At 37.3% G+C, this 27,376-nt stretch overlaps 1 protein-coding gene across 2 annotated transcripts; it reads left to right on the top strand.

The window, feature by feature from the left end:
• Nucleotides 1-208: 208 nt before the first annotated feature.
• On the top strand, nt 209-25,189 carry NEDD1 (NEDD1 gamma-tubulin ring complex targeting factor). 2 transcript variants are annotated; one of them, XM_068938319.1, is made up of 15 exons: nt 209-314; nt 1,638-1,781; nt 3,671-3,765; nt 5,188-5,304; nt 6,530-6,670; nt 11,574-11,803; nt 12,469-12,670; nt 13,678-13,864; nt 16,680-16,811; nt 17,011-17,058; nt 17,443-17,672; nt 18,402-18,558; nt 18,859-19,015; nt 24,188-24,254; nt 24,937-25,189. In XM_068938319.1, exons 2-15 carry the CDS (start codon nt 1,646-1,648, stop codon nt 25,039-25,041), a joined length of 2,004 nt encoding a protein of 667 aa, XP_068794420.1. In that variant the 5' UTR covers nt 209-314; nt 1,638-1,645; the 3' UTR covers nt 25,042-25,189. The 2 variants fall into 2 exon arrangements, with proteins under 2 accessions (XP_068794420.1, XP_068794413.1); XM_068938312.1 differs by lacking the exon at nt 209-314 and adding an exon at nt 363-487.
• Nucleotides 25,190-27,376: the final 2,187 nt, after the last annotated feature.

The following is a 27,376-nucleotide window of genomic DNA, read 5'->3' on the forward strand; positions in this document are numbered from 1 at the left end:
CCGCCGCCGCCTCAGCCCGGCGCCCGCCACGCCTCCCAGCGCCACCGCGGCCCAGCGCTCCGCGCCCCTCTCAGACGTTGGGCCCCCGCCAACGGCCGCCGACAACGGCCCGCGCGCGCGCGCGCTCGCTCGCGCACTCCGCCACCGCTTCGCCCCCTCCGGGCCACCGTAGCGGCCGGGGGATAGGGCAGGGGAAAGCGCGCGGAGGCTGTTGGGACGGGCTGTTAACTTGGATGCCGCGCGGAAAGTCGGCTGGGGAGGGAGAGCGCCCGGGAGGGGCGGCACTCATTGGCTGGGAGTGCCTGACGGACCCGGTAGAGAACTGGGAGCAGGGGCGCCTGAGCCAATCGGGAAGGCCGGCGCCCGGGCCCCATCCCCGCGGCGGCGGCGGCGCTCGGCCGGGGCGGCAGGGGAGGCGAAGGGGCTCGGCTCGGCGCGGCTCGGTTCGGCTCGGCGGCGGCCTTGCAGGCCGCTGCCGCCCGGCCAGGTGGGCAGCAGGGGCGGGGCGGGCGGCCGACCCCAAGCGCTCGAGGAGGGCGCTGGGGCAGCGCTGGTGGCGGGGCCGGGCCGGGCCAGGCGGCCGTGGCGGTGCGCGGAGCGGCTCGTTTCGCTCGCTCGCTCGCTCCCTCCTGTCCTCCGGGGCTGCCCGTGCGGAGCGTGGCCGGGGGGTGCGAGTCGTGAGGAGGAGTGTGGGGTGGCGGAGCGGCTCCGCGCCTGATGTCCTGGGCCGCGGCGGAGCCAAGGCAGCTGCGGACCTCCAGTTTCCTGGCTCGGTTTCCTCAGTTTCGCGGGTTTGTCTCAGGCGTTTTGAGCTGTGAGAATCAGGGAACGGAAACTGTCCAGAAACGTCCCAAGAACTCCTTTGACTGAAGGGTTATTATGCTTTGAAATCAACGAAGGGTTCGCCTTTTGGGGCCTCGCTTGTTGTCTGAGTTTCAAATTAGCCAGAATAAAAGCTGAGAATAAACTTTATAGAATCAGACTAGCTAATTCCAGATTTAACTCTAAAAACGGCTACTGTCAAAACAAATGGTAGTACGGTTTACGTTGTGAAAGCTGCATTGAAAAGTAATTCATTGTCGCTCGTCTTCTACTGTTGAACGTTTAGTTTAAAAGATTCTCCACCTTCTCCTGTAGGATGGGGAGAGGGACGCTGGAGTCCTTTAGGTCCTAACTTCCAGTGTTTCCCTGTTGCAACAGTCGGTTTGATTCTAGCTTGTATAGCTCCATCTGCTGTTGACAAGTGAGTCCTTGAAATACTCAGGACTTCGTGTTAGATATCCGTAAACTCTACGGATATATGGGCACGTAAAACATCGTTTTCATTTCTGATAGCAGCTCGAGTTCCAGGCTTGTAGATTATTAACTGCATGGATTTTAGACGTATTGGTAGTGCAGAGAGGTTGATGTTTTGTTTGTGAAAAGGAACGCGTATGTTTCCTGCAAGAATTAAAGTAACTAAAGCGAGGAGTGTCTGCTGCTTTCAGCAGTGTGCTCAGTTGAATGGTGCTACTTGCGTAACTCTCCAAATAAATATCTGTCTTATCAAGAAAACGGTATAAAATGGTATTGATGAAATTCTTCTTAACTTGCAAAGTGAACTGTTACTTAATTTTTATTTATTTTTACATAAATAGGTGCAGCCATGCAAGAAAGCATACGTTTTGCTTCATCAGGAGATGACATAAAAATATGGGATTCCTCATCTGTAACCGTAGTGGAGCAGTTCAACCCGCATACACCCGCACATCCAGTCAGCTCACTGTGTTGGGCTAGTAATAGTATCCTTTACTACTTTAGCCATAGTTTTATGGGAGTTATGCAAAATTGCAGTGCATTTTTTTTATTATTATTAAGTTATCTCTAAATGAAAGGTCTTATCTGATCTTGAAAAGCCTTGCATAAAAGGATTCTTACATACTGTGAAGAAATTTTTGTGGTTGCCTGCATTTAAGTTTCACAAAATAAACTCATGCTGGTAGATGCTTCTGAAGATGTTAGTCCTCCTTTAGGAGGACTGTCAACCGCACATCTTACTCATTTGTTTCTTTAGTGATTGATTACAAAATTCACATTCAAGGCAGTAATTAGTTTATTGATAAGGTTCAACAAAGAAATTGCTAATGTAGTAAAATTCTATATTTAATGTAGAGAATAATTTTTTGTTTTGTTTTGTTTAACAGTTTCTCACTGATTCTGTTAGAAATGGCCTCTGTCTGACAGAGTATACTTAAGTTTCTTACTGTCTAAGCATTGGTCTTCTGTTTACTGGTTACAGCATTTACAGAGGAAACACAAATGTGTTGGATCCATCCATGGCATTGGTTTGTCCTGGGAAATGGATCTGGCCCATGTAGACGTTTGGCCCTCTGTCTTGGAGGCCTATTACAGGATCATGATATGTGGTGCCAAGTAGATATGAGTATATGAGAAATTTCAGGTGAATAGATGTTATATGGCTGTCATGGGAAAAAGAGCAATATCTGGTCTTGATGTAAAAGAAAGGCAGGTTGCTGACAAATAAAAATGATGCCCTAAAAGTTCTGAATGCATCTATCCTCTAAGCCTGCAAGTGAGTGAATGAATGAGAAGGCAAAAATTTGCAATAGTCGGAGTACACATCGGTATTTTAGCTTGGAAATTCCCAAGAAATTGAAGCATAGTTGGGGGGGGGGGGGAAGAAAAGCATATCTCTCTCTCTCTCGCTCTCTCTCTCTCGCTCTCTCTCTCTCGCTCTCTCTCTCTCGCTCTCTCGGCGGCCTACCAATTCTTGTGGTGTTAAATCCAACAATTAACCTATATTCTTAATTAAGCAAATACAAAATCATTATGGGTTTTGGCCTAAAGGTGTAAGGCATGTGGATCTGAATGATTACTTGATTAATTCATTGTAGGGGACAGACATAGTTTTCTTGTTCCCGAGGAAAGCACAGAACTGTATTTCTAGCCACCTGTAGATCAGCATCCATCCAAATTTTCTGTGGGGTACTACACCATAGTGTATGTCTCTTTCAAATCTTAAGCTAATCTTTCTTTTCAGCTGTTGCAGGTTTTTCTTACTCCTTTGTCTGAACTATTTGGCGTCATAAAGGCTTTTTTGCCCACAGTACAGAGGGAGACAAATTAGCAAACATATCCATTATACTCTAGAAAGTATGTGCTGAAGTAGTATAACATTTATCATGAACAAGACTTTTCTTTAAATTCATGGTCTGCTAATAGCAACAGACATTCATTCCTTTGAACTCTAGTGATAAATGGAGTTCATACTTTGCAGTGGTGGTGGAGGGGGAAGAGCACAGCCTGGATAAGCTGCCTAGCAGAAATGAGATCTTAAATAATATCTGCCAGATATTTTGTCTCTTCTCTCTGAAAAAAATTGCCCTGCCTCCTGTTGGGAAGGAAGGACTGTAGTTGCTTGGCGGGGTGAGGGGTGCAAACTGTTTCTAAGATCTTAATGAAAGGTTGTTTACAACAGCCTGTTCTTAAAAAGCCTTAAGTTTCTATTTTTTCCCTCAAATAACAAATGCAAAATATTTCTAAAGCATGTAGATCTCTTTAAGGTACAGTACTTTAAACTCTTTAACCAATCTGTTTAATAAAGGAAAGTTACTGTTGCTTTTACTAAACAGCAGTATTGCACAGTTGTGGTCCATAACTTGTGGCTAAGATAGCTTCCTGGTAACTGCTTCTGCTGTTGGTGATAAAATAGTTGTTTCGACCTGTAAAAGTAAACCTGTTCCACTTTTTGAAATAGCTGAAGGAGTAAGTATGTTTAATGCTATTCCCTTTTTATCCACTGCACCCTATGTACTGTTTACATCTCATCTGTTCTGCGTATCAAATTAATTTTAGTGTTGTTATGACATAGATCTCAAAACTTGAAAGTATTTTAAAAGTATGTAGTTGAAATGTTTGTAACGGAGCGGGGGGAATAGTGCTTCTAAAATAGTTTTACCAGTGAAAAAACAAGTTGCTGTTATACCAGCATCTGATGCTGGTGGCTTCTTAATAAGGGAATTTTCTTGTTGAGCCCTTTTATGTGATAGGGTAATTGGTGCTTCAAACTTCATCTAATATGTGTGTACTTAGTAGAGTGTAGCTGAAATTTACACTTGATTTTCAAACTTGAATTGTCAGAAGCATGCATACCTATGAATTGTGCATATTTCTAAAACATAAGAGTATATAAAGATGATTCTTAAAATGTACATGTGCTAGCTTCTGGAAATACTTTATGTGTAATTTTTTTTTTCTTGAGAGAAAGCATGGCACTATAATACTCTTTAGAAAGTCAGACTTGTTTTTTAGAAAAGTCTCTTGACGTGGTTACTTGAATGACTTGGTGGTGCTATAAATTATTCTAATTATTCTCCTTGGATAGTTATTGTAATGGTAATTTGGAATGGGAATGTTATGAGAATATGTTAAAATGGGGTTTTAGGTTGCCAAAGCAAACACTTTCAAAGGTGTAGTGTTTGCCATGAAGATTTCTCTAAACCTAATGCAGTCACTTCCAATTTTACCATGTGAATAATTAGATGGGCTTATTTTTTCGTATTTCAAACCTCAGGAAGTTAAAAGTGAATTTTCAACATGATAGAACTGAATAATTTGTCCTCCATATGGGTCTGTCATTAAGATTGATGTTTTTTTCAAAAGTTGGTACTTCAGTGATCACTTTAAAAAGAAGCACTTTGTGGAATTACGAGGTTTGCTGCTATAATATTCTTTGTAATGTTTAGGAAATGTGAAGAACATGACCTAGACAACTCTTTAATATTCTTTTAAGGAATTATTTTTCTCTAAACTTAAGAGTTTCTTTTTAAAGCTCAATAGCTGAAGAGAAATCTATGATTGCACTTTAGAGAGCTATAATTTAAAGTGAAAATGCATATCGAAGGAAAGGGAACTAAGAGAATTTGAAATGGGGATGGGAAAATGTGAGAAGAGCATTTGAGTTTATTAACTTATATATTTAAATCTTAATGTGTCCGGACTGGACTGAACTGTAAATACTTGTTGATGGGAAATAACTGTAGCGTGCCAAATAGTTCCGTCAGTCAGTGGGACTACTTTCATTAATAAAGGTGAAAATATATATCAGTACGCTTTTATGCAGACTGAAGTAAACCTCTTAATTCTCTTTAACATACTGTCTGGTTTTTGTTTTTGTTTTTTTGTCAGGCGAAACAGACATGTGTGAGCTTAAGTTCCAGTTCTTTATACATTGCAAGTGGAGGCCTTGATAACTCTGTTAATATCTGGGATCTGAAGTCCAGAAGGCTCTACCGTAGTCTTAAGGTATCACTTTGGTTATTTTTGCTTGTTTGTTCTTTTATGCTTAGCTGCAGGAAGAACTGTAGCTTTTGTAACTTCAGATTTTGCTGCGAGTTGTGAAAATACTATTTTTCCAGATCACAGGTCTGTAGGATCAAGTTCACAGATAGGACCAAGCATGCAAATGTTTATCTTGTTTAACTTTGTGCTCTCTCTGTATTGTAAATAAATTGAATTTAACTAACTATGCTTAACTTACTGTCTTCAGAATACAAGTCTATAATAATGTATCTTTAAATCTTCAGAACAGATTTCTTATTTTGAGAATTTGAACTGATATTCTCTGGCAGGATTCTTTCAGGGGCTGCACTTCAGATAACTGTTGCTTCTGATACTTCAACCAGGAAAATGCTTTTGCATGTGTAGGCTACTGTAGTCCTCTTGAAAAGAACAGAACTCATGTTACTCAGAATTGCTTAAGCAAGAACATAAATGCAAAACTGGGGCATGATCATCTTTTTCTTAACTGATACAGTGAAGTCTCTAGAATTTTGCCATGATGCACAACAGTGATGACCGTCTAGTTTATTTCCATGATATTGAGAATAGATTACTTCCCTCATTTGGGATCAAAAAGATGCTATAGAATTATAGCTATAATTTTTTGTCTTAGACTGTTAAGGTTAGAATTTTTAATAAAATTACAAAGTAACTAATATAATTTAAATATCTTTTTATCTTTTGGGGCTGGACTACTTGGTTGTGTTTACTGAATATATGGCAGAAGATATCTTCATTGCAAATGGCTGTACTGTAAAGCTATCTGGTAGATACATGTGTTACAGGTAACAGACAGGGAATTTGGCAGTAGTATATCAGATGAATAGAAAGAGTCTTAAAATCGGTGTTGGTTTCAGAGAGACCTTGCTTTTAAATAACGTTAATGATATGTGGTGGAGATCCCTATGGTTGTCTTATTAAAATATTACATATTAAATAAAGCATCGTTTTTGCTAATTTATTGAAACAACCTTCTGAAAACAATCAAACAGATACTGGTTAAAATATAATTGCTGATCTTCAGTATGTTCTGTTGTTCTCTGGGGTGTTCCCGAATAATCCTTAAATAGTCTTTTAGAGATAGGTCTGGAAGAAACATCAAGCTGAAGTTTTCCTGCAGAAGAATGTGTTGGGAAGGAATATGGTTTTCCTGAAATCTTTAACCCTCTTTCCCCTCTCCCTCTTACAGGATCACAAAGATGAAGTCACATGTATCACATATAATTGGAATGATTGCTACGTTGCTTCTGGATCTTTGAGTGGTGAAATTATTCTACACAGTGTTACAACCAATTTATCAAGTACTCCTTTTGGTTATGGCAGCCGTCAGGTAGGTTGTATGAATTGAGTTACTGTCAGGTTTTTTAGCACTCCCCCCCCGCCCCGAACCCTGTACTGAGTGTTTGACGTTGGAAGTATGTATTGAGAGCTTTTCTGCTTTTGAAATAACCTTCATGTGGTTATCTTTTTCTGGTTTCTTTTAATTTTTTTTAAAAGTATACTTACAGGAATGAGAAAGCAGGCCTTTGGGTGTATTACAGTCTTAAATGATAAGTAACATAAGATATAACTTTTCTCAGGTACCTTTACTTAAACAGTTTACAGTCAATTTTAGTTTATGTAGGCTCTGTTGCCTCAAGAACAAACTTCTACACATCTTAGAACTAAACAAAAAGTAGTTAGCTTTACAAACCTAAACAGAATTGTCATGCTCTACTGTATGCCTGTCGTCAGAAAGGACAAAATGTGTATAGCCTGGATTCTGACTTATCCAGAGTAATCAGATTTACAGCTGAACAGAATCATCTGTACAGTAGAGGAGAATATAAGCTAAATGTATTTAATCTGAAGATTAAGACTGCACTGTTGCTCAAAGAGCAAAAGCAATGAGATCTTAAGTTATGTACTTAGGTGAATAACTATAGTTTGAAGGAAAACTCTATGCAAAAGACAAACACAAAGCATGCGTACTACTTAACGGCCTTGGTAATGGTTTTCGCTGCAATCCTTTTTTTTTTTTTTTTTTTTTTTTTTTTTTTTTTACAGAACCACAGATAATGCAGAAATAGGGGGTATCATTAGGGGAATTGCCTTGATGCAAGGACTTCTGTAGCAGCAAATCAGCTGTCTTGTCCCTGTGGAAGACACAGTGCAAGTTCTTCGTGTGAATGTGGTGTTAGGCACAGCCAAGAGTTTGTGCTCGGGGATTTTTTTTTTTTTTCCTCTTACTAATCAGGTCATTTTTGCAGAGGTAGAAGCTGCCTGAGGGATAACAGAATCACTGCTTCTGTCCTAACCCTGACCTTCTAATGTTGCAGAGAGTCCTGAAGTTTTGACTTGGTTATCTTCTGTTACTGTATTAGCTCTTTCAGTGTTAGATCCTAGATTTTGGATGGTGTAGACAAGGGAAAAAAAAATTTTAACTTTCTACCATTGAACAATATAGGTTGATGAAGAATGTTTACAGCATCACAGGGACTGTGATAAAATGTATATGGAAAAATCTCTATTAAAAGTCAAACTGTCCTTGATCCATCACTGTAGCCTCATATTTATATTGAGGCAAAATTGTACTTCATACCTAACTTGATTTTAAAAATCCATCTGTATTCATTTCTTTCTTCTGGTTTGATTGTTATGACCTTATGAAAAGTGTGGATGTAAGACAAGGGCTACAGGGAAACCCACAGCTGGATTATAGAGCTAAGGTTAATTTTCAGAGTGGGGGGACTGTGCTATTGGTTAACTGGAAATTTTTAAAACTCTTTTGAGAATGATTCACATCATCCTGTTCAATATATTCAACTCTTTCTACCAAAAAGTGAGTAGAAATAAGTGATGCTGTGAATAGCTATTTTGGCAGATGAAATCAAGAGGTTTGCTGCAAAATTAAGTAATCTTTAAGATGGCTAAAGTTATTTGAAATGTTAAATTAATTGCAAGCACAGAGATGGTATTTGCTTTCTAGGGTCTATAGCATGTTTCTAATGGGGGACAGTTATTTGCACCCTTAAATTGAAAGGGAATTGAGTTGTAGTTGTGTAATGTCATGGCTACTTGAATGTCCTAGTTTATGAGCGTATCTTGTGTCCTAAAAATTATCTTTACTCTTATGTGCAAACATTGCTATATTTTTAATTTGGGGTTTTATTTGGGAACTTTCAGGGAACTGCAGAATTAATTGTGCAGTGAGACAAATATCTGAAGACTTGTATGCTTCTGTTCTTGTTTTTTGTTTTTAACAAGGAAATCTGTGATCAAAGAATTTATAGTTTAGGGGCCCAGTTTTGTAAAAGTAAACGTGAATAGTTAAATAGTGTATTGTCTTGCTTGTTCCTGGCACTAGGTGTCTGGCTTAATAAGGGTCACTACTCCTTAGTAACTCTTTTTTACAATTGGGGAATGTGAGGTCAAACTAACCTTATAAAAGTTAGCTTGTCTCTGCTTGATTCAGCATAATGGAATGTAGTTTCCTTGCCAATTAATTTCTGAGTTCGTATAGGCTCTACAAGTAGTAGAATAGGGCAAGATTACAGTGCTTACTAAGACTTTAAATGATTTTTCTTTTCATAGAATTCAATTCAGAGTGTTGGCCTATAGTCTGTTAATTGATTTTTTGATTTAGAAACATCTATGATGTGCTTTACCAGAGTTAAGTTCTTGCACGGAGTTGTTTGTAGATCCCATAGTTTCTTTGCTGCTGGTATTCATTAAGACTACTAGATTCTTATCTGCTTACTGTTGTGAGGGTGAATTAAAGTTTATTTTGAAACATAATGTTTGTTCAAGTCTTCACTGCCTGGTGCTATTCTCCTAGCAACAGAATTTAGTTTAGTAGTTTGAACAGCTGGCTGATTTGTAAAGATGTGTGATGGCTTCTGGTCACTCCTTGCAGTCTTGAGCTTTAAAAGCTCATCAACTGTGTTTACATCTACCCTCCCACCTACAAGGCTTACTAGGGTATGAAAGAGCTTAAGCAACATGCTATCTCTGAATAAGATAATCAGTGATGCTAGGCTGCTTTTGATTTAGTTTTAGGCTTTTCATTTGTTTTGCAACAGTGGAAAACCCTGAGTGCAACCAACCCTTTTCAGCAATGGACCAGTCATTTTCTGCATTTTTCCTAATCTGTCCATTTTAATGTGAAGCTTAAAGATGAAACATACTTCATCTTCATCAGAAGATCTGCTGCGTCACAGCTAAGGCAAAAAGATGTACGTGGCTTCTTGTACTACGCTGACCAGTGCAGTGTTCGAGAGAGGGCTTCATTTGTTTGCCAGTTCAGCAGCTTGCACTAAACATGTTTCTGGAAGTTCTGTATGTGCAGAATTTCCAGATATCATAAGGAGTTGCACTTACTGAAACGTGGTGCAACTTGCTTCATACTAATTTCCCTTTTTTGCAGTTTTGAAAGACAATGACAGTCGTCTTCCATTCCTTTTGAATTCTCAGTTGAAGGTACTACTTTTTGGAGCGATGAGGCTTTCAGCGTGGCATATAATACAGGTGCCAGCAATCAGGTTGGAGGCATCCGAGGCAACAAATAACTCCAGTAAAATGAAGGGGAAAAGGCAATAAAATCCAGTACAGTACATTGTGATGTATATCACGCCAGAATAATATAATAGCTCTTTGAGAGCTTTTTCTAGACAAATAGAGTGTGGTGGCTGTTATCTGTCCGGACGTGAATAAAACTTGTGATTCAGAGCCTTCTGAGGAAAATTTTAGGGAGAATGGAGGTGAGAAAAGGAATTGAAGATCAGTAAGAATTGGACTATTGGAAAGAAGGTAATGTTGGAAGTACAGTGTCTGTTTGGGTTATCAGTAGCTAATCTTGTGTGATGTTTTCACTGATAGTTATTATTCAAGAAGCAGGGATATGATGGGACAAAGTTCAAAGATACTGCCCATAAGAACGAGGATTGTGACGATATCCAAAAAGAATTGAAAGAACAGACATGAGAGCAGCTATGACACTACAGAAATCGAGTTCCCAGACTTAGGTCATAGCTGAGGCTTTTGGTATTAGGCTGGGAACTGAAAATTCAAAGGGAAGGAAGGACTTGGGCTTCATAAAAAGGCAGTGAGTACCAGTAGAGTTTGAAACACTTAAAAAGAAAATGCAATCTAGGATATGTTAGGAAAAGTATTTACAGGAAAAAAGGAAGTGTTATTGCCCTTGCAAGGGCAATAGTGAAATGTTTCAAGTATCGTATGAGGTTTTGATTGTCTGTGTTCAAGAATAATTCATATTAGAAGAGTTGCAAAGAGGGTGTGATGGTAATGAACCTGTCTGTCTTAGACTGAGTCTGGCTTATTGTTTTCAGCAAAATAAAGCCTGGAAAAAGGTAAGATAGTTGTTTACTAAAACATGGAAGAGCAGCACTGGGGAGGGAGGGAAACAATTCAGAATAAAGGACATTTTTGTCACAGGAATGAATTAGCGCAAACAGGCCATGAATAAAACTTACCTGGAAACTAAGTATTGTGACTTAATATTAGAACAAGCAGGCTCTGAAACATCCTCTAAAGCAGTACAGTGGAAACAAAATACTTAACAGTTTCTAAAATGTAGTTTAAGTTCCTGTATTGCGTGGTTCTGTGATAGCAGGGCTGCATGTAATGAACCGGGCATAATACCTTCTTCTGTGGTCCTAGCTCACAGAGTGAAGTCTCTTCTGCAGGACCTGAATACTTGCGTAACTTGCTAGTCCTCGTGTCTTATCAAATTGACTTGTATCCGAGTACCTGAAAAATCAGTCCAGGGGAATTAAGTTTAACGCTCCTGCCAGGAGAGCAATCAGTGAAATAATGTAGCTTTTCACTTGTTTAATTTTAGATATAGTGATTTTTTTTGCATTTTTTTTCTTTTTGGCGTTTATGATATGTTACTTGCCTAAAATCATGAAACTTTTCTGGAAGTTTTTTGTTTTTTTTTTTTTTTTTTTTTAAATCTTAGCCATCATTTTCGAGTGTCATATACATAGATCAGCGTACTAGTCAAAATAATGTCTGTCCCTGGGCAGAACAAGTGGGATTGTAATGCAAAACAAACATTCTTTAGAGTGGCTGACCTTTAACTAGTTTGACTTACCGTAACATCTGTATTCCTAATGTATGTAACATCCAAATTCCTAATGTATTTCTAAATTATTTTATATGGTAATATATAAATATTTATAATTAATATTAAATACTTCTATCACTGTTCATTATTTATGTCTGTTTTACAGCCTATTCGACACTTGAAATACTCATCCTTTAAGAAATCTTTGCTGGGCAGTGTTTCTGACAGTGGAGCTGTAACTCTGTGGGATGTAAATAGTCAGAATGCCTATCATAATTTTGAAAATACTCATAAAGCACCAGCTTCAGAAATCTGCTTTTCTCCAGTCAATGAATTGCTGCTTGTAACCGTAGGTTTGGATAAAAGAATTATTCTCTATGATACTTCAAGTAAAAAGTGAGTATGTTAAAGACCTTAGAATTTATGGGACTTCTTTTATTGATTGAAAAAGCCTGTTCAACTATGACATTAAACACCTGATAAGAAAGCAGGAAGTATGGTGCACAGGTGGTGGGACTGAACAGTAAAAGGGTGGGATGGCAAGTGGTGTCATGGGACTTTGGTTCTCTTGTGGGATATGCTTCCACTCTGAGTGAAAGCAAGAGTTGGGCTCTAGTTTGGAAGCGTTTAGTAGGAGGATGTAAACTAGGACCTGAACTTCCTTCCAGAGCTGGTGTGGGAAGGTTAGAGGCAATAGGCTTGGGAACCTGAAGGATGTATGTAGCTAAAGGATGACTGCTGCTGAAAATGATGATACCTGTAAGTAGTCTAGGCGTCAGAAGTGCTGTTAGGAAGGCAACTTGATGCTATCCTGGTGAAATATTTTAGGACATATGCTGCTTGCTAATCTGTTAAACAAAAACACTTGCTATCAGCTTAACTGTTCCTTAAACATTCCACTGAGTTTACTTGGCACTAGAGAAGTTGAACTACCAACTGGTAGCTGCATTATGAAAGCTCATCATTTAGGTATTTCATTTTGAAAAGTCTAATCGTAAAAATTGCTGTCTTGATATTGAACTCTAAAAGCCTCTTTGTCCTATCCTTTTTCCTGTGTGAAGATTACTGACAACGCTAGTAGCTGAGTTTCCTCTGACAACAGTAGACTTCATGCCTGATGGTACTACTTTAGCTATAGGATGTTCCCGGGGAAAAATCTACCAATATGACTTAAGAAAACTGACATCGCCAGTAAAAACAGTTAGTGCTCACAAAGGCTGTGTGAAATGTATACGTCTTCAGTTCAGTAACACTTCTTCCAAGGTAAAAGAAAAAAAGCCTTCTATTTTATTGCTTACTATGTAGATTAATAAAAGCAAAGCATACATTTAAGATCTGAAAAACTTTAATATTCAATTTCTAAACATTATAGATGCCAACAAAGGTGATGCATACCAATACAGAAATAAAAACTGCTCAATCTTAAGTGCCATTTTAGTGGATTTTTTTTTAATGTAAAGCTTTCATAAGATTTCCTTTTTTCATAGTTTCAGTGTAGAGATAAGTGAAACTTTTAAAGTAGTCCTAAACTTTCTTGTGTGACTAGATTGCTATTGCAGATCAGTTTGTGGCACCTAAGATTCATTTGCAGGCAGTAGCAGAATGACTTGTAATGTCCCTTTCACAGAAAGGGAAGACCCACAGCTGTTTCTCTTAGGGTATATTGCATGGTCTTTTGTATATGGTCTTTCACAGGTGCATGCAAAACTTGGAGAAGTTAATTAAATAGAATTGGTTAAATTAAACTCCTATGAAATGTACAAGGCTTGAGGTCCTTCCAAAATAAGTGGACTCTGCTTGATCCAAAAACCCCTCATGCTTATCCCATGGAGTTGGGAAAGAACCTTCAAAATGGATTCATTACCCCTCTGAGACTTTCCTGTCCTTTCAGCACACTTGCAGCTGCTTCTTGGCAGCAGCTTTGCAGTCTGGAGTCCCTAAAAACATAGTCTTTTATTTTTCCTAGGACTAAGCCTAGGATCAAAATTGGCTAGAGCCAACTCACTCCATTGTTACCTTTAAAGTCTGCTAATAGTCTCTTGCAAGTCCATACAATAGTCATAGGATAATACAGAAGTCTCCCACATTCTTTGAAGTTATATGAAGATATATCCTTTTATATTTCTAAAGAGAAACTGAGGCTTATCTCCTAGGCAAACTTTGGAACTTGAACTGAAGTCTTTTAGTGTTTTGAACACAGAAAGAGTATTTTGTATTTTCACTTTTAGCTGAAGGAATAATCTTAACTCCTTTTTTTTTTTTTTCTTCAGTCTAACCTTAAGGGTTCTTCAAATAAGCCTGTATCCAAAAGAGTAGAAGTCAAAGCTGGTAGTAATCTCGGAGGAATTCCAAGTATTGGCATTAAAAATATGACTTCTCACACACCAGCAACAGTTTCATCCCATCTGACTCTGCCAAATGAGAGTAAAGGAGGAGACGTTCTTCAGGACAAAACAGGTAGCGTCTTCCTATTCTTAAAAACGTTTGACATAGTGTAGAAGATAGAAGGAATATTTCATGCCTTGACCATCGCTATATAAAAACGAACCAAAAGAAGGGCGTTTGTTGCAAAAGTGTGCTTGTGCGCATGAGCATTTGCACCTTCTTCTGCCTTTCCTACTGCATTAGACAGAGTAGGAGAAGGTGGGAAGTGAACTGGGTCCTACTATCAGCTTTAGAAATTCTTATTTGAAGAATTTTGGATTTAATGTATGTAATTAAATTTTAAAGGAGAAAGCTGTGGTATATGGGGACGTCTCATGTGTTTTGACCTCTTGTAGATTATCCCTAAGTACAGAATATGGTTTCTCACACAATGTCCATATGGAATAGAGAGGTAATGGTTTCTGATTCTATCCATAAACAGAGGTAATGGGCCCCTCACCTGAAAAGCCTAAGAAATTTTTATTAGTTATGTCTGAGGTTTATCGTAAAATAAGAGAACTTAACTGTATTTTTGCATAAGACCTGATTCCAACATCACATGGTAGGAAAGATGTTAAATCCTTAGTATGGCTAGCTGTATAACTTTACTTGCTACTTATACTTCTCAAATTAACAAGCTTTTTGTTTAAAAAAAATTAAATTCTGTCACTTTGTAAAATGTACTCTTAAAATGTTAGTTAATTCAAGAATTCTGAAAATACTGTCAAATCAATCAAGCAGTTTGTTAGTTTATTTCTGATAACCTTTCAAGCTATTTGAATTCAACAGTACTTTTTCCTCCCTCCTTGAGTAAGGAGAAGTACATTTAGCAACACTAATTAGGCAATAAGCCACTGCTGTCCATAGGGACACAGATTAACGACCTCCCTTGAGTATGCAGTGAAGTGTGAGGTGAAGTAGAACACTTTCTATGTGTTCAAGAAGTGTTGCTTATCAATATTACTGTATGGTGTGGAAAACTTAATTTCAGTTAAAAAAATATGCTTTATTTTCATTATTTGAAAATGTGATGGCTGTTACCTCTTAAATAGGACTGTTAATAGCAAATACGTTTTTAGGAAATAATGTGCTACCAAATAAAAAATTTTTCATGAAACCAAATGTTGATTGATTTTTTTTTTTTTTTTTTTTTGAAGGTAGGTACCCCCATATACTTAATAAGATATGGTTTTTAAACTTAAAAATGGGAGTGCAGAAGACTGATCACAAACTGCGTTTGTTCTCAGGAAGCTCCTCTAGATCCTGAAGGTGGATTTTTAGCTTTGGAAAAATATGGGCCATTCAGTAAAGTGATCTCATAGCATATTTCGAGGGGAAAAAAAAAAAAAAAGAGGTCCTGTTCATACAGTTTGTAAATGAACTTGAGCTTTTGGTTGCAGATATGTTAGAGTGCAAAAGTACTAATGAATTCAGAATGTGAGGAGAAGTTTGGATGTACTTTGAGCTGGATTCACATAAACTTGTATTTAATAGCCATCCACCAGTTTAGACACTTCTGGCATTTAGATTACTGGGAAAATTGTACGTAAACATTTTGCTGGGTTTTGCTGGGTTTTATACTTTTTCCATGTGTGTTTTCCATAGCTTCTGGCACAGGTTGATAATGCACTTCTAGTTTGACTCGTTTACTTAATTAGCAAGTGAAATCCTGTGCATGCGTCACAACTGCCACATCTGAAGGAGTAGAAAACATGGTACATTAATACATTTAAGATTGAAATCTTAAACCTGACTCAAGTCCCACTTTATGCAAGCACTTTAGACATGATTAATTCTAGTCATCCACAGTTACATGTGGCCCACAGGAATGAGTAATTGCACACGGAGAAGAAGCAATAGGTTTTAGTATTTTGGGGTGGGGGGTTGTTTGTTTGTTTTGGTAATAAAGTAGGTATGAAATAAAGCTTCTGTATGTGTGGGTGAGATTTATTTAGGTATGGAGTGGTGCTACTGCTCATCACATATTTTAATTTTTACAAGCAAAACACAGGCACTTCTAGAGTGGGGAGCTCAGTGAGGGCAGAGTAGTGGCTTGCTTATAGTCTTGATCCAATTTTCAAACATATTGAATTGTGAAAGTTATTTTAGGTGGTTACCTTAACAGTTCAATTCACTTCTCCGTCTAAAAAATGTAGTTTGAATAATTACTGTGGTTTTTTTGACTTAAGAATTGCTTCCATTCTGCAGACGACTGTCCGTGTACCATGTACTCCAAAGCTTAATGTTTTCATTTTTTCTGGATTCTGGGGTAGGAGGGAGTGGAGAAGGTCTGGAGACAAGTTTTGCTCATCTGTGACTAACTCCACCCTAATTTCCTAATACTAGAAAAAAGCAAAGAATATCCTAGCATTAGGTGAGCTTTAAAACAGAAGATTCTTGGAGTTTGTCTTAGAACGCTTAATGACCGGACTGAAGCAGACTTGTCGTCTTGCAGAATAAATGTAAATGCTGATATCTGAGTGTGGTCACCTTCCTCTGGGACTAATTATTTCACCTGGTGCATCATAAATTTGCTTCAGATATCATGTGTTTATCTAAAAATGAGTGCATTCTCTTGTTTGGTAACTCTCACTTTTAAAAAGAGGAACTAGAAGTCCAATTGTGTCTTACTGTTGTTAATAGGTATCTTTTTAGTTATATGCCCCTGAGATGAGAGCACATATGAGGAAGTTAGAGTCGACCCTCTAGAATCTTTACAAGGTTCTAAAGTGCTTGCTGGACTTACTGGGCATCGTGCTGCTTGTTAGATTATTTAGGGACAAAATACATTATTTTTATACGTTTTGGAAAATGTCAGTTGCTAACTGAACGCTGTTATCCTTTTAAGGCTTTCCTCGTAGCAGCAGCTTGGATGTGATTCCGTCCAAAGAAACCGATCACGAGAAAAGTACTGATTTAAATAATTTTGATGATTTGGGTCGGAATAGTTTAGGAGATGTGTTTTCTCCAGTCAGAGATGGTAAGTTGCTAACACTGATGTTTGGAAATAGTCATTCATCTGCCTAGCATTACATTTTGGCGTTTGTGTTAGGGATTGCTGTACCTATTTGGCATTTTAATTCCTCTTGGATTATTAACTGGATGCAGTGATGTGCATATTGATGCAGGTTTCATCTAATAAACACTTTTTAACTTGTGTATGTTCTGGTATTTTGTAGATATTATTTCATGTAAAGCAAACGAAGATCCTCCAGGAAAAGGAGATGGTAAGCATGCTTTCCATATACTTTTCTTTGTGGTCGCTGGAGGCATTCATTATTTCTTGCATGCTAATTTTTGTCATACTGAAAGCAAACAAGCAGTGTAAGCATACAGTGATACAAATCAGCTTGCTTTTTTTTTTTTTAATAATAATAGTAATAGGAAATTAGAGTGTGTGGTCTTAAAGTAATTCTGTTTTTCCTTTAGGTAATTTATAGTGATGTATAAAGGCTCTGCATGTTTTTCTTACTGTTATAAAGATAGCAACAGCATTAGTTGGCTTTGACGTTTTCAGGTGTTTTTTGATTTGTTTTGAGGGCTTTGATTTTATTTGTTTGTGGGGGTTGGGTTTTTTTGGCTTGTCTCTCACCCTCACCTTTTCATTTTAGGTCTTGATTTTCAGTCCTACCTTTCGGGTTTGGATTTTCTCCCACAGCTCCCCACTGTCTTTCCAGTGAAAAGAAACCCAGTTGGTAGTAGTGCACAAGGGATACGGTCTAGCCCACTACATGTATTTGTGGGCTCTCCAATTAAAGAAGAGGAAGAACATACAAATCCAGAGGCTGACACTAAGAAAATAAATCTTGGAAAACAAGAATCTATAGAAGCTGTAAAGCAGGTATACTATACTAGTTCTTGTTGTAATTAGTCTTTTTAGAATCTGACAGACTGTTACTACTTGAAGGAAAAATCCTTCATAGCGTCCCAGCTAATTTTATTTTGCAAATCTCTTCACACTGTTGCAAACATCTGTAAATCTGTTTGTTGTTTTGTGTGTGTTGTCCCTCAGTAATGCGCACTTATCTTAAATAAACATAGATTACAAAACTTTGTATGAAACAAAACTGAGCTAGCCTGTGGATTATTTTGATTTTTTTAGAAAATCAAGAATGATCATTTGCTGGTTTCACAAATAGGCTTTTCTGTCCTTTACTAGGTCACTTCCCCCTCTTCTCTCCTCATTCTCCTTGGTTCCCCCAAGAAGTTTTTCTTCCTTCTTAAAACACCCTGATATGCTTCTATTGAGACCCCTGCTCCATTTGTATTGTTTCTGAGATGTATGAGTTTTCTAGGAGCAATGTTTATAATTAACAGCACAAAATGTTTGATGTGAAAGAGGCCCTGGCCTTTTCACGCCTTTGTGTATATCTGAGGCAATTTTTGGATATTTGGGTGATCCATTCTTGAGAGGTTTTGCTAGAAGAAGAAAGCATGCTTTTATCAACAGTTTTGTAAATGCAAAAATATTTGGAAGAAGTGCATGTATGAAAACTTCATCTTCAGGTGCAACTAAATAATTGAAATAAATGTATACATATATTTATTATTTTATTAATTTGATTGTCAGCTTTCAAAACTGAGCTCATCAAGTGCAGAATCTGGAACTTTAAGTCCTCCACCATCCTCCACTGTTGTAAAGACTCCTGATACAAATGAGAGATTAGTGAAGAATATTCAGGCCCATCTTGCGTATGATCTGCCAGTAAATGGTACTACCTCAACAAGTAAGTAGATCGGTTTTGCCCACTTCTATAAGTGATTGTGAATTGATGGAAAACCTGATAAAATGATTTTAGCAGTGAAACAGAACATCCGATCTGGATTCTTCTGTAAATCCAATTAGGCCCCCAAGACATCTCTTGTTCCTTCTGAAAAAAACCCTTTCCAAATCTGATCCTTGTTATTTATTTAATTTTTCCTAGGTAGTATTAGGGATAAAATATCGATAAGCCTCAAGATGCACAAAATGTTTATTGTACCCTAAATACACTGTTTTTTTTTTTTTTTCCTCCCTTGTCATAAAGGTCCAAAGATAACATCACCTGTCACTGTTGGAGTTGCCAGTTCACTGTCAGAAAAAATAGTAGAAACCATTGGGAGTAACAGAGCAAATGCACCTTTGACATCAATACAAATAAACTTCATTCAGAATATGATACAAGAAACACTGGATGACTTCAGGTAGTGATATTCCTGCAGAGCATTTTGTTTTCAATTACTTTTTTTCTTACTAAGATGTTCAACATTACTTTAACGTATTTCCTACTAGCATCAAGAAATGACGTCATTAATAGCCTTAGTCTAGAAAAACTAGGCATGACGTTTTCTTTGTTTTGAGTAGCTCTGATGCCTTATCAGATTGATGTCTCTAAGGGTTGTTTATGTGCATGGCTTTGTAACATGTTTTCAGGATGAGTGTTTGAATACTTCTCAGGTGGTAAATTTATCTGTATAATGAGGTTCTTACTGCTTTCACGAAGCCTTATGCTGATTTCTTTCCCACCTCCCCCTATCCCCAGTCCTAGCAGCAGACACTTCTTCTCTTAAAGTTGGCACTGGAGAGTTTGATCTAGACATCTGTAGTGATTTTAAAGGTTGTTAGCTTTGCATGTGTAACATGAAACACTGGGTATGTTTTTATTGGTCCAGCTTTACATAAAATGATATCTATGCTCTAATACTTGTATCTGAAGACACCTAAAAAAAATTCCATTCACTTCATAGAGGAAGCCAAATTAGTGTAAGTTGCGGATTCAGAGAGGAGCAGTGTTACTCAAAACCTTTTTTTCCATCTCCTGTAATGAGTATCATGGACTTCATACCTAGGATTTAAAAAAAAAAAAAAAATAGACCTGATATTTTCTCATTTTCTCCTTTTGAAGATTTTTTTCCTTATATTTGCAGCTTTCAGCATCCACCGAGGTCAGACTTCCCTCTGATGTTTTAAAAATTGCTTATTTTGTTGTCAGTTCTTCCTTTAGTTTTTGAATCCCCTGGACAACCTCAACCAAATTTGTTAGGAGCAGAGGTTTTAAAATTATGGAGTTCTGCGTTTTGCTTGAAACCGAGGACTAGATATCAGAGAGAGAATCAAATTAGCATGCTTGCTGGAGGGGAAAAGACAGCAGAACTCAGTTTCTGTACAGTATCAGAAGCTGCCAGGCTAACTGGTCATCACATAACTCGAAATTAGTGCAATACACTACCTTCTTGAGTAGGAGTATCATGTGGGACATAGTGTGGATTAGTCACCAGATCCTTAGGAAAAGAGAGTGCATGAATTCCTCTGTCACAAAAGAGCTTCCTGTGTTTCTGTTAATGGTTCCTCAAAATTGGCCATGAGTGCTCGCTCCATCTAGGTGAACTTGCATCAGCTTTGTATAAAGAGGGCTGTTAATGAACCATTGCTTGTTGTCTCCCTTTCCAAAAAAGGCAGGGGGATACTACATAAAATGCAGACTTCTGCAGTGTTTTTGCCTGTTCACACTTTTTATCGTCTTCTGTTATAAATATGGCCTGACTTGTTGCCTATTACGGCTAGTATTCCATTTATTTTCATTAATTCTTTTCCTTTTTTTTTTCTTCTTAAACTTTTTTATTTTATTATTCCTCTTATCCTTACAGAATTAACTGGATCTTTTTTGCTAATGAAGCACCTACATGGCCAGGCCTCCTTCAGAATTCCTGGGGTGCTGTGTGCTTATGAAGTCACGTGTGAAGACCTAGACTTAATCTGTGACTTTTCTCAAGTCATGAAAGTCCTTATAAGTTTCCAGTAATGGTAGAATGTTAAATTTGAACACAATAAAATAGATGTGTGGTACAGATCTTAATAATATCTTTTTTTCCTCTGTGAAAAATGACGGGCCAGTCATAATAGAAGGAATAAATAATTCACGGAAACACTGCTAACTCAGTCTGCACATGGTATAAATCTTTTTTTTTTCCCCTCTTGCACTACAAGCAATTTTTTTTATTTTATGACACTTTTTTGTAATATCCTTCTGGTTTTTGTTACTCAAAACACGCTTCTGGCATTTTGCAGTAGTTTCCCTATGACAGGTAAAACTACTGCATCCTCTTAGTGAAAGGCACGGCTCAGGGCATTGAGCATCTGACAGAACACCTAGAAGAAAGTCTCCTTTTGTAAGTTGTATAGAGTGAATATTGTAGGCTTGCATGGTATTTCAAGGACATAAACAGGAAATGCATACAAAGGCTCCCTTTAGCAGACTTATTTTTTTTTCCTCCTCCTTTCTCCTAGATGGTATATTAGTTGGCCTGGGGCTTGAAATTGGGAGTGGAAGGTGGTAAGGGAAGGCTCCACTTCTTCCACCTCATGGGGTGGGAGCCATTAAAATGGCAACTTCTAGCTCTGTTAAATAAGGCAGTGTCTACTGATGGAAGCTTGTGAACTGGTAATAAAGATTCAGGTAGCAGAAGGTGGAGACTTAGTGTCTCAGGTGAAGGGAATAAGACTGAATGGCAGTAACACGTGTGAGCAATACCTACCACCTTACTTACAGCCATTGAATTTTAGTAACGTCTGAACTGCTCCTTAGAACAGGCAGAATTAATTGAAGAAATAAGTTGTAATACAGGCTGCCTACAATGGCAAAGGACAGGATGCGATAGTCCCAAAAGCTTTGAGATATGTGACAAGAAGGAGACAAAACTGGATCTTGTCCTATTTCACCCCCTCTTTGCCTTACTATAAAGATTCTGACAGTAGCACCTTTATAGAGGTCCTTGAATATGTCTTGGTCCCTGTTTATCATTTTGCTTGAATTCTTCAGGACCTGAAGGCTGAAAAAATTGATGACAGATAGCTTATCTAAAAACTGTGGTTCATTAGGTTTGGTGAATCTTCTGTACTGCTAAAGTAATTTTATATAATGTGTGTTTTGTAGAAATGTAATTTGAAATTCTGACAGCCTTTCCTCCTGTTGTATATGTGTACAACTGAGCATTCATAATACTGTAGGCAGTTTCTTGAATTGCAAAAACAGTTCTGGGATCAAAAAATTCACATTGCTAGAAATGAGATTAAAATTATAACTTTTTTCTAAGAGTTTATCCTGAGCAAAGTTACTGTGTCTTCATAATGCTTTTAAAATTCTAGTAAAATAGAATAACCAAAAGCCTTGGTTTTTTTTTTTTTTTTTTTTGCACTATTGTGCTTTGGAGTGACACTTAAAGTTTCTACTTCACACCTACAGAAGTCATGTAGTATATATATGCACTTTGGTACATACACTGCATAAAATAAATATAGCATATGTTGTATTAATAAAACTGTTTTCAAAATCTCATGTCCTTTAAGCACTTTCTGCTCAAGAATTCTTAAATAATTTCCAAAATCCCCCTGTTACTTACGTTGCTCTTAATGAGGTTTTTTTTTCTTCCTTTTTTTTTTTTTTAAATCTGTAGTCCAGTAATTAAGGACAGGGTTGGGTTTTTCCTCCCCACTTAAGGTAAATTCAGTGAATAGCTGTTTATTTCTTAGGAAATACATCCTATTCAATAACTGCTGAAATTTATTTTAACATTTAAAAAAAATGCAATGATTTTTATCCTAGATAATGTAATTTTACCATTCAGATAAAACTGTGATGTGGTGATACTGTGTGTGTAATTTAAATAAGAGACAGCAATTTTTTTTTAGGTGTGGAGACTATTTTTGATGGAGGTTTTTAGTGTTACATTTTCCAGGTTATTAGATTCTTGGTGGTAAAGTGTAAAAAGTATAAAGAATTGTTTGAGCAGGCATATGGTATTCTTGATTATATTTGTTAATTTTTAAATGATAGCAAAATCTGCTCACTGATCCATACATATTTGATAGGAATAACAAGAGGAAAAGAAGAGAGAATAGTGTATGCTTAAAAAGCAGTTTGAAGGAGATGGAGAGGTTGAGGGAGATATGTTCAGGGGATCACTTCCTAATCCTTTTTTAAAATGAAGTAGGTTTGACTGAGAGATTGTGGAGGGGAAGAGGAGTGCTGGGGGAGGTGGAAAGGGGTTGCTGCTGTCTTGATGACAAAAAGCAATGTAAAACTAGTTTAATAGGTCTGTATGCTGTGGGCATTCTGTATCTGCCCATAGAAAAATAAATTGAATGTTACTGCATGTCTTTAAACAAGAATGTTGCATGGTAAAACTCCCCGAGGATTTTTTTGGTGATTATCACTCTTCTGATAAAAAAAAAAAAAGTAACTTTTACATGAGTTAAAATGGATTGCAGGTTCTTTTTCTTTAAAGTTTGTGTTTAGGGATCCCGCTATTGGAAAATATACTTCTCATACTGGTATTTCAGTATCTGAGAACTGGAGCTTCTGCTGACGTACACTTCCTCAAGTGGCTGGAAGGCTCCTGTTTTGTTTTCCAGTTGTAAATTGTGGATATATCCAAACTGAATCTAAGATACCTTCCGTATACTAACGAAGATAGAGGGAGGCTTCTCATTGCAAGCTTCTCATTGATCTAAATACCTTTCAGCCTCTGGAATCTGAGTAAAGAAGTATTTGTATCACTGTTGCCTGAAAACCGTTCTCTTGCAAGTAATGGAAAAGACAGATACTTCAGTAAAGGAGAAATTTGTAACACATTTGGTTCAAAAAAACCCTCTGTGCTTCTCTAACTTCTCGTCTTTGGAAGATAGCCTATACCTTTGGGCTCTAAGCTGCCGGTGGGGTCTATACTCGGGGAAGACTGCTCGCCTCTGAAAAGATTTGTGAAATACGGTTACCTGTGGGAATACAAAGGGAACAATATATTCCCTTGGGGTTTACTGTATGTTCTAGGCAAGGAGAATGGAATAAGATCTGTGTATGTCTAGGCAAGAAGCACCTTACTTTGTCAGGCCAGGGCCACGTAGCACAGTACTCCATCTCAGACGCTGGCACCGTGCATAGGCTGTTTAGGAAGAGCACGTGAGCCTGCCTGTATTTTGTGAGCTGTCCGCCTTGTTCTTCCCCAGCATCTAGAACTGTTGTAGTATTTAGAGGGGATTTCCCAGCCTGGTCCTTGTAGTGTGGAACTGTCACCCATGAATGGGACAAATTTATGGACAACACTGCTAGTGCTTATCATATAGATTAACTGAGAGCTAAGAAAAGATGCTAAATCTGTTTGCACACAAAAAAAAACCTGGATGAAAAATAATGTCATAAAACTCTTAATACTTCTCTACCAGCTTAGTTTCTGGAAGACTTTTTTTTTTTTTTTTTAAGTCTGTCATTCCATGATGTAATGAAGGTGAAGGAGCATGGAGTTCTGGGCATTTGGGGTTGAAGAAGAATTACTACTTCCTAAATGAAACTAAGCATTGTCCTCTTGCAATTCTTCCCGCAGAGAAGCATGCCACCGAGATATTGTGAATTTGCAAGTGGAGATGATCAAACAGTTCCATATGCAGTTGGTATGTACAAAGAACGGTGTGAGAAACATATACAGTTTTCGTTTTTAGTAACGGTCTATCAACTACTTTGGTCAGAACAGAAAATCAGTTTTGCCCGTTAAGAACAAGAAAGGGAAGATGGAATGTGAAGGGGGGAAACATTGAGCCTAAAAGAGTTTTAGATTTAAGTATAAATGAAGTGAACATATGGATTGGGTAGGTATCATGAATTCCATATTGCAGGAGTTGTAAAAAGATAAAAGTGAAATAAATTCAGCTGTCCTTTGGAAAGGACCAGGAGCTGGGGCATGAAGGAATTAGAGTTCAAATAGAAAACTTCACTTACTAGTACAGCATGCATGCTGAACTGTATTCTCTGTTCTTTAACTTCACCTTTTTATGCGTCTTTGTTCTTTTGGTCTGCGTTAAAAAGACTTTGACTCAGTACTGAACATTTTAATGGCACCTGCATTAATAGAGTCTCATCCTGAAAAAGTGCAGAATATGCTTTGATAAAATATTCACTAATGTATTAATGATCAAAACACTGTATGTCAGTGTAAAAAACCTCACTTTTCTTACCAAGTTTAAAAACAGTATTATCTTGCTTATTTAATTTTCAAAAAGGATATGAAAATGGATAGGGTAGAACTGGGAAAATGAACTTTATAGCTGCTGATTGGGGCTTTTTTCTTTTCTCTAGAATGAAATGCATGCCTTACTTGAAAGATATTCTGTAAATGAAAGCTTAGTAGCTGAAATTGAGAGATTACGAGAAGAAAACAAAAGACTGAGGACTCACTTCTGAAAGATTCACACCGCTAATTTTATTAGCGTGAACTCGCTACATTTTGTGTTGCTTCTGACAGATCATCATCATCACTGAAATATTGTATGAAGATCTGCTATTATCTTGAACATGAATCTTTTCTAAATAAATGGTGTAAGATATTATATTTAATTATAAAATTTGTAACAGATAAATACTGTATAAAAATGTTCACATATTCACGGTAACCACCTTGAAATATATCCCTCTAACAGGAAAAACTAAAAGGAGAAGTACATTATCAGAGTTTTAGCAATATGTGAAGTGCCTTTTTATAAACAAACATGAATCAGGACAAATGCATCTTTCATAAGAATTTTTTTGATACATTCTTCGCTTCTTTATTTTACTGTTGTCAGAAACAATCGTTTTAGCTTGCCTTTCAGATACTTTTGGAGAAAAAAAGTGAGGAGAAAGCTCATCTTCTGTATGACATACAGTCTTGTTTCTAAGGAGCTGGAAACTACAGAACTTTATCCAACTGGCAACTCTTCTATCCTGAGTAAAACTACAGTTCAGAAATATCCCCGAATTTAGTGCCATCATTTTGCTTATATTCATAACTCTGAAATGCGCTTCTCTGCATGAGCTTTGTTGCTGCAAATGCTACTTCAACTGCAGGATGAAATTTTTGTTACAACTTTAGTTGTGAAACTAGCTTTCTTTTTATTTACATATATTTGAATATTTTCATAACTTGCACAATTTGAATGTAACTTTAGACTTCAAAATGTAAGTATGCTCAGCCATTAATAATATATTATTGTGTAAATGGGATCTTTCAGCCTTTGACTCAAGTATTCCCCCTAATTCCTTTGTATTCATAATGGCCAAAAGTTAGTATACAACCATTGTGTTGTAGTTCTGACTCTTGCTGTTTTAGCAATATTGTAATCTTTTCCTTAGATCAGCTGCATACCAAATCTAGCTAGTGTCTCAGCTGTATAATTAACATAAACGATATTGAAGAGAAATCATTAGTCCAGTAGCATAATGCTGCCAGACTTGTATGCTACCATTTCTGAAGTGAAGCCCAGTACAGAGTCCTAACTCAGCTGAAGTTCATGGGAGGTTTGGGTTGCCCTTTAATAGTGCCAAGAGATTGCCTTGACTTCAATTGAAAATTTCCCTGAAAGGACTCTGCTGCAAGTGCTTCTTGCAGTTAAAACCTTCTGGGGTGTTCTCAACTTTCCCACTAATATTTAAGGTTTGTGTTTTTTTTTTTTTCCCCCCCCCCACAAGTAATCATTAAAACTTGAAAAGGCTGAAAGCATACTGAGTTAATTAGTTAAAACATCTAGTGTTTAAATCCGTGATGGCACTCTTCCACTAAATGACAAAGCCGTAGTATATAGTGGAACTTATTTGAAACGTTGTAAAACTGCAGTGAAACTATTTGTTGAAAGCTACCTTTGTAATATCTTTCCAACTTTTTTTTAAGGAAGGGACTGCTACTTTATTTTTCTAAATGCCAATCCATGACAAATATTATTCTTGTATCAAAATGAGGATGTTTATGTTATCTTTAATATTACAAACAGGATTTAAAATGTCTGCAGTTTTATTGCTACTGCTTTCATAAGCTTTTTAAAAATATTTCTATATCATGTATAACCAGGGTGAAAGGAAGCTGAGTAAGCTAAAATTACTTTTAGTAACGTAACACACAATGTCAAGAACTTTTTGTTTTTTAAAGTTTATAGAACATGTGAGTTGAACTAACACATTATTAACCACAGTTCTTCAAGACAGTAGTAGCTGAAGATAGTAAAAATATTTTAGAGCTCTTTAACATGCTTTGCAATGTTAACAAAGTAACCTTGCATATTTGCATCTCTTGGTTTGTTCCCCAAGTGCCCTTGCTAGTATACCCGGATGACAGCAGGGATTTAGACAAGTATCTTGGGTATTTGGCTTGTAGATAATTTATTTTCTTGATTCAGAACCGTGTAATGTTTTTCCTAGTTCCCAAATGGAGGATATTATAGCAAAAGTGATTGAAAAAAAGACATTTTGGCTTTTTAAATTTCTTTTTAGGGCTTGTTTCCATATCTCAGGATTACTGTAGCACAAGTGGTGACATACTGGGTGGAGGCACAATATGCTACTCTATAGGGGTATGTCTTGCCTGGTACACAAATCTATGTATGATCAAATGTATGATAAAATAAAATTTGTTTTAACCTTTCTGAACAAAATGTTGTAGTAACTACTCTGTAAAGAGAATAAACTATATTGTAGTGGTGCTATCTCATGGCAGACTCCTAGAGCCAAAGAATTTATAGAGATCTACCTAGTTTTTTGTAATGTTTTT

Source organism: Struthio camelus, chromosome 1 (genome assembly GCF_040807025.1).
Source record: "Struthio camelus isolate bStrCam1 chromosome 1, bStrCam1.hap1, whole genome shotgun sequence".
Taxonomy (NCBI): domain Eukaryota; kingdom Metazoa; phylum Chordata; class Aves; order Struthioniformes; family Struthionidae; genus Struthio; species Struthio camelus.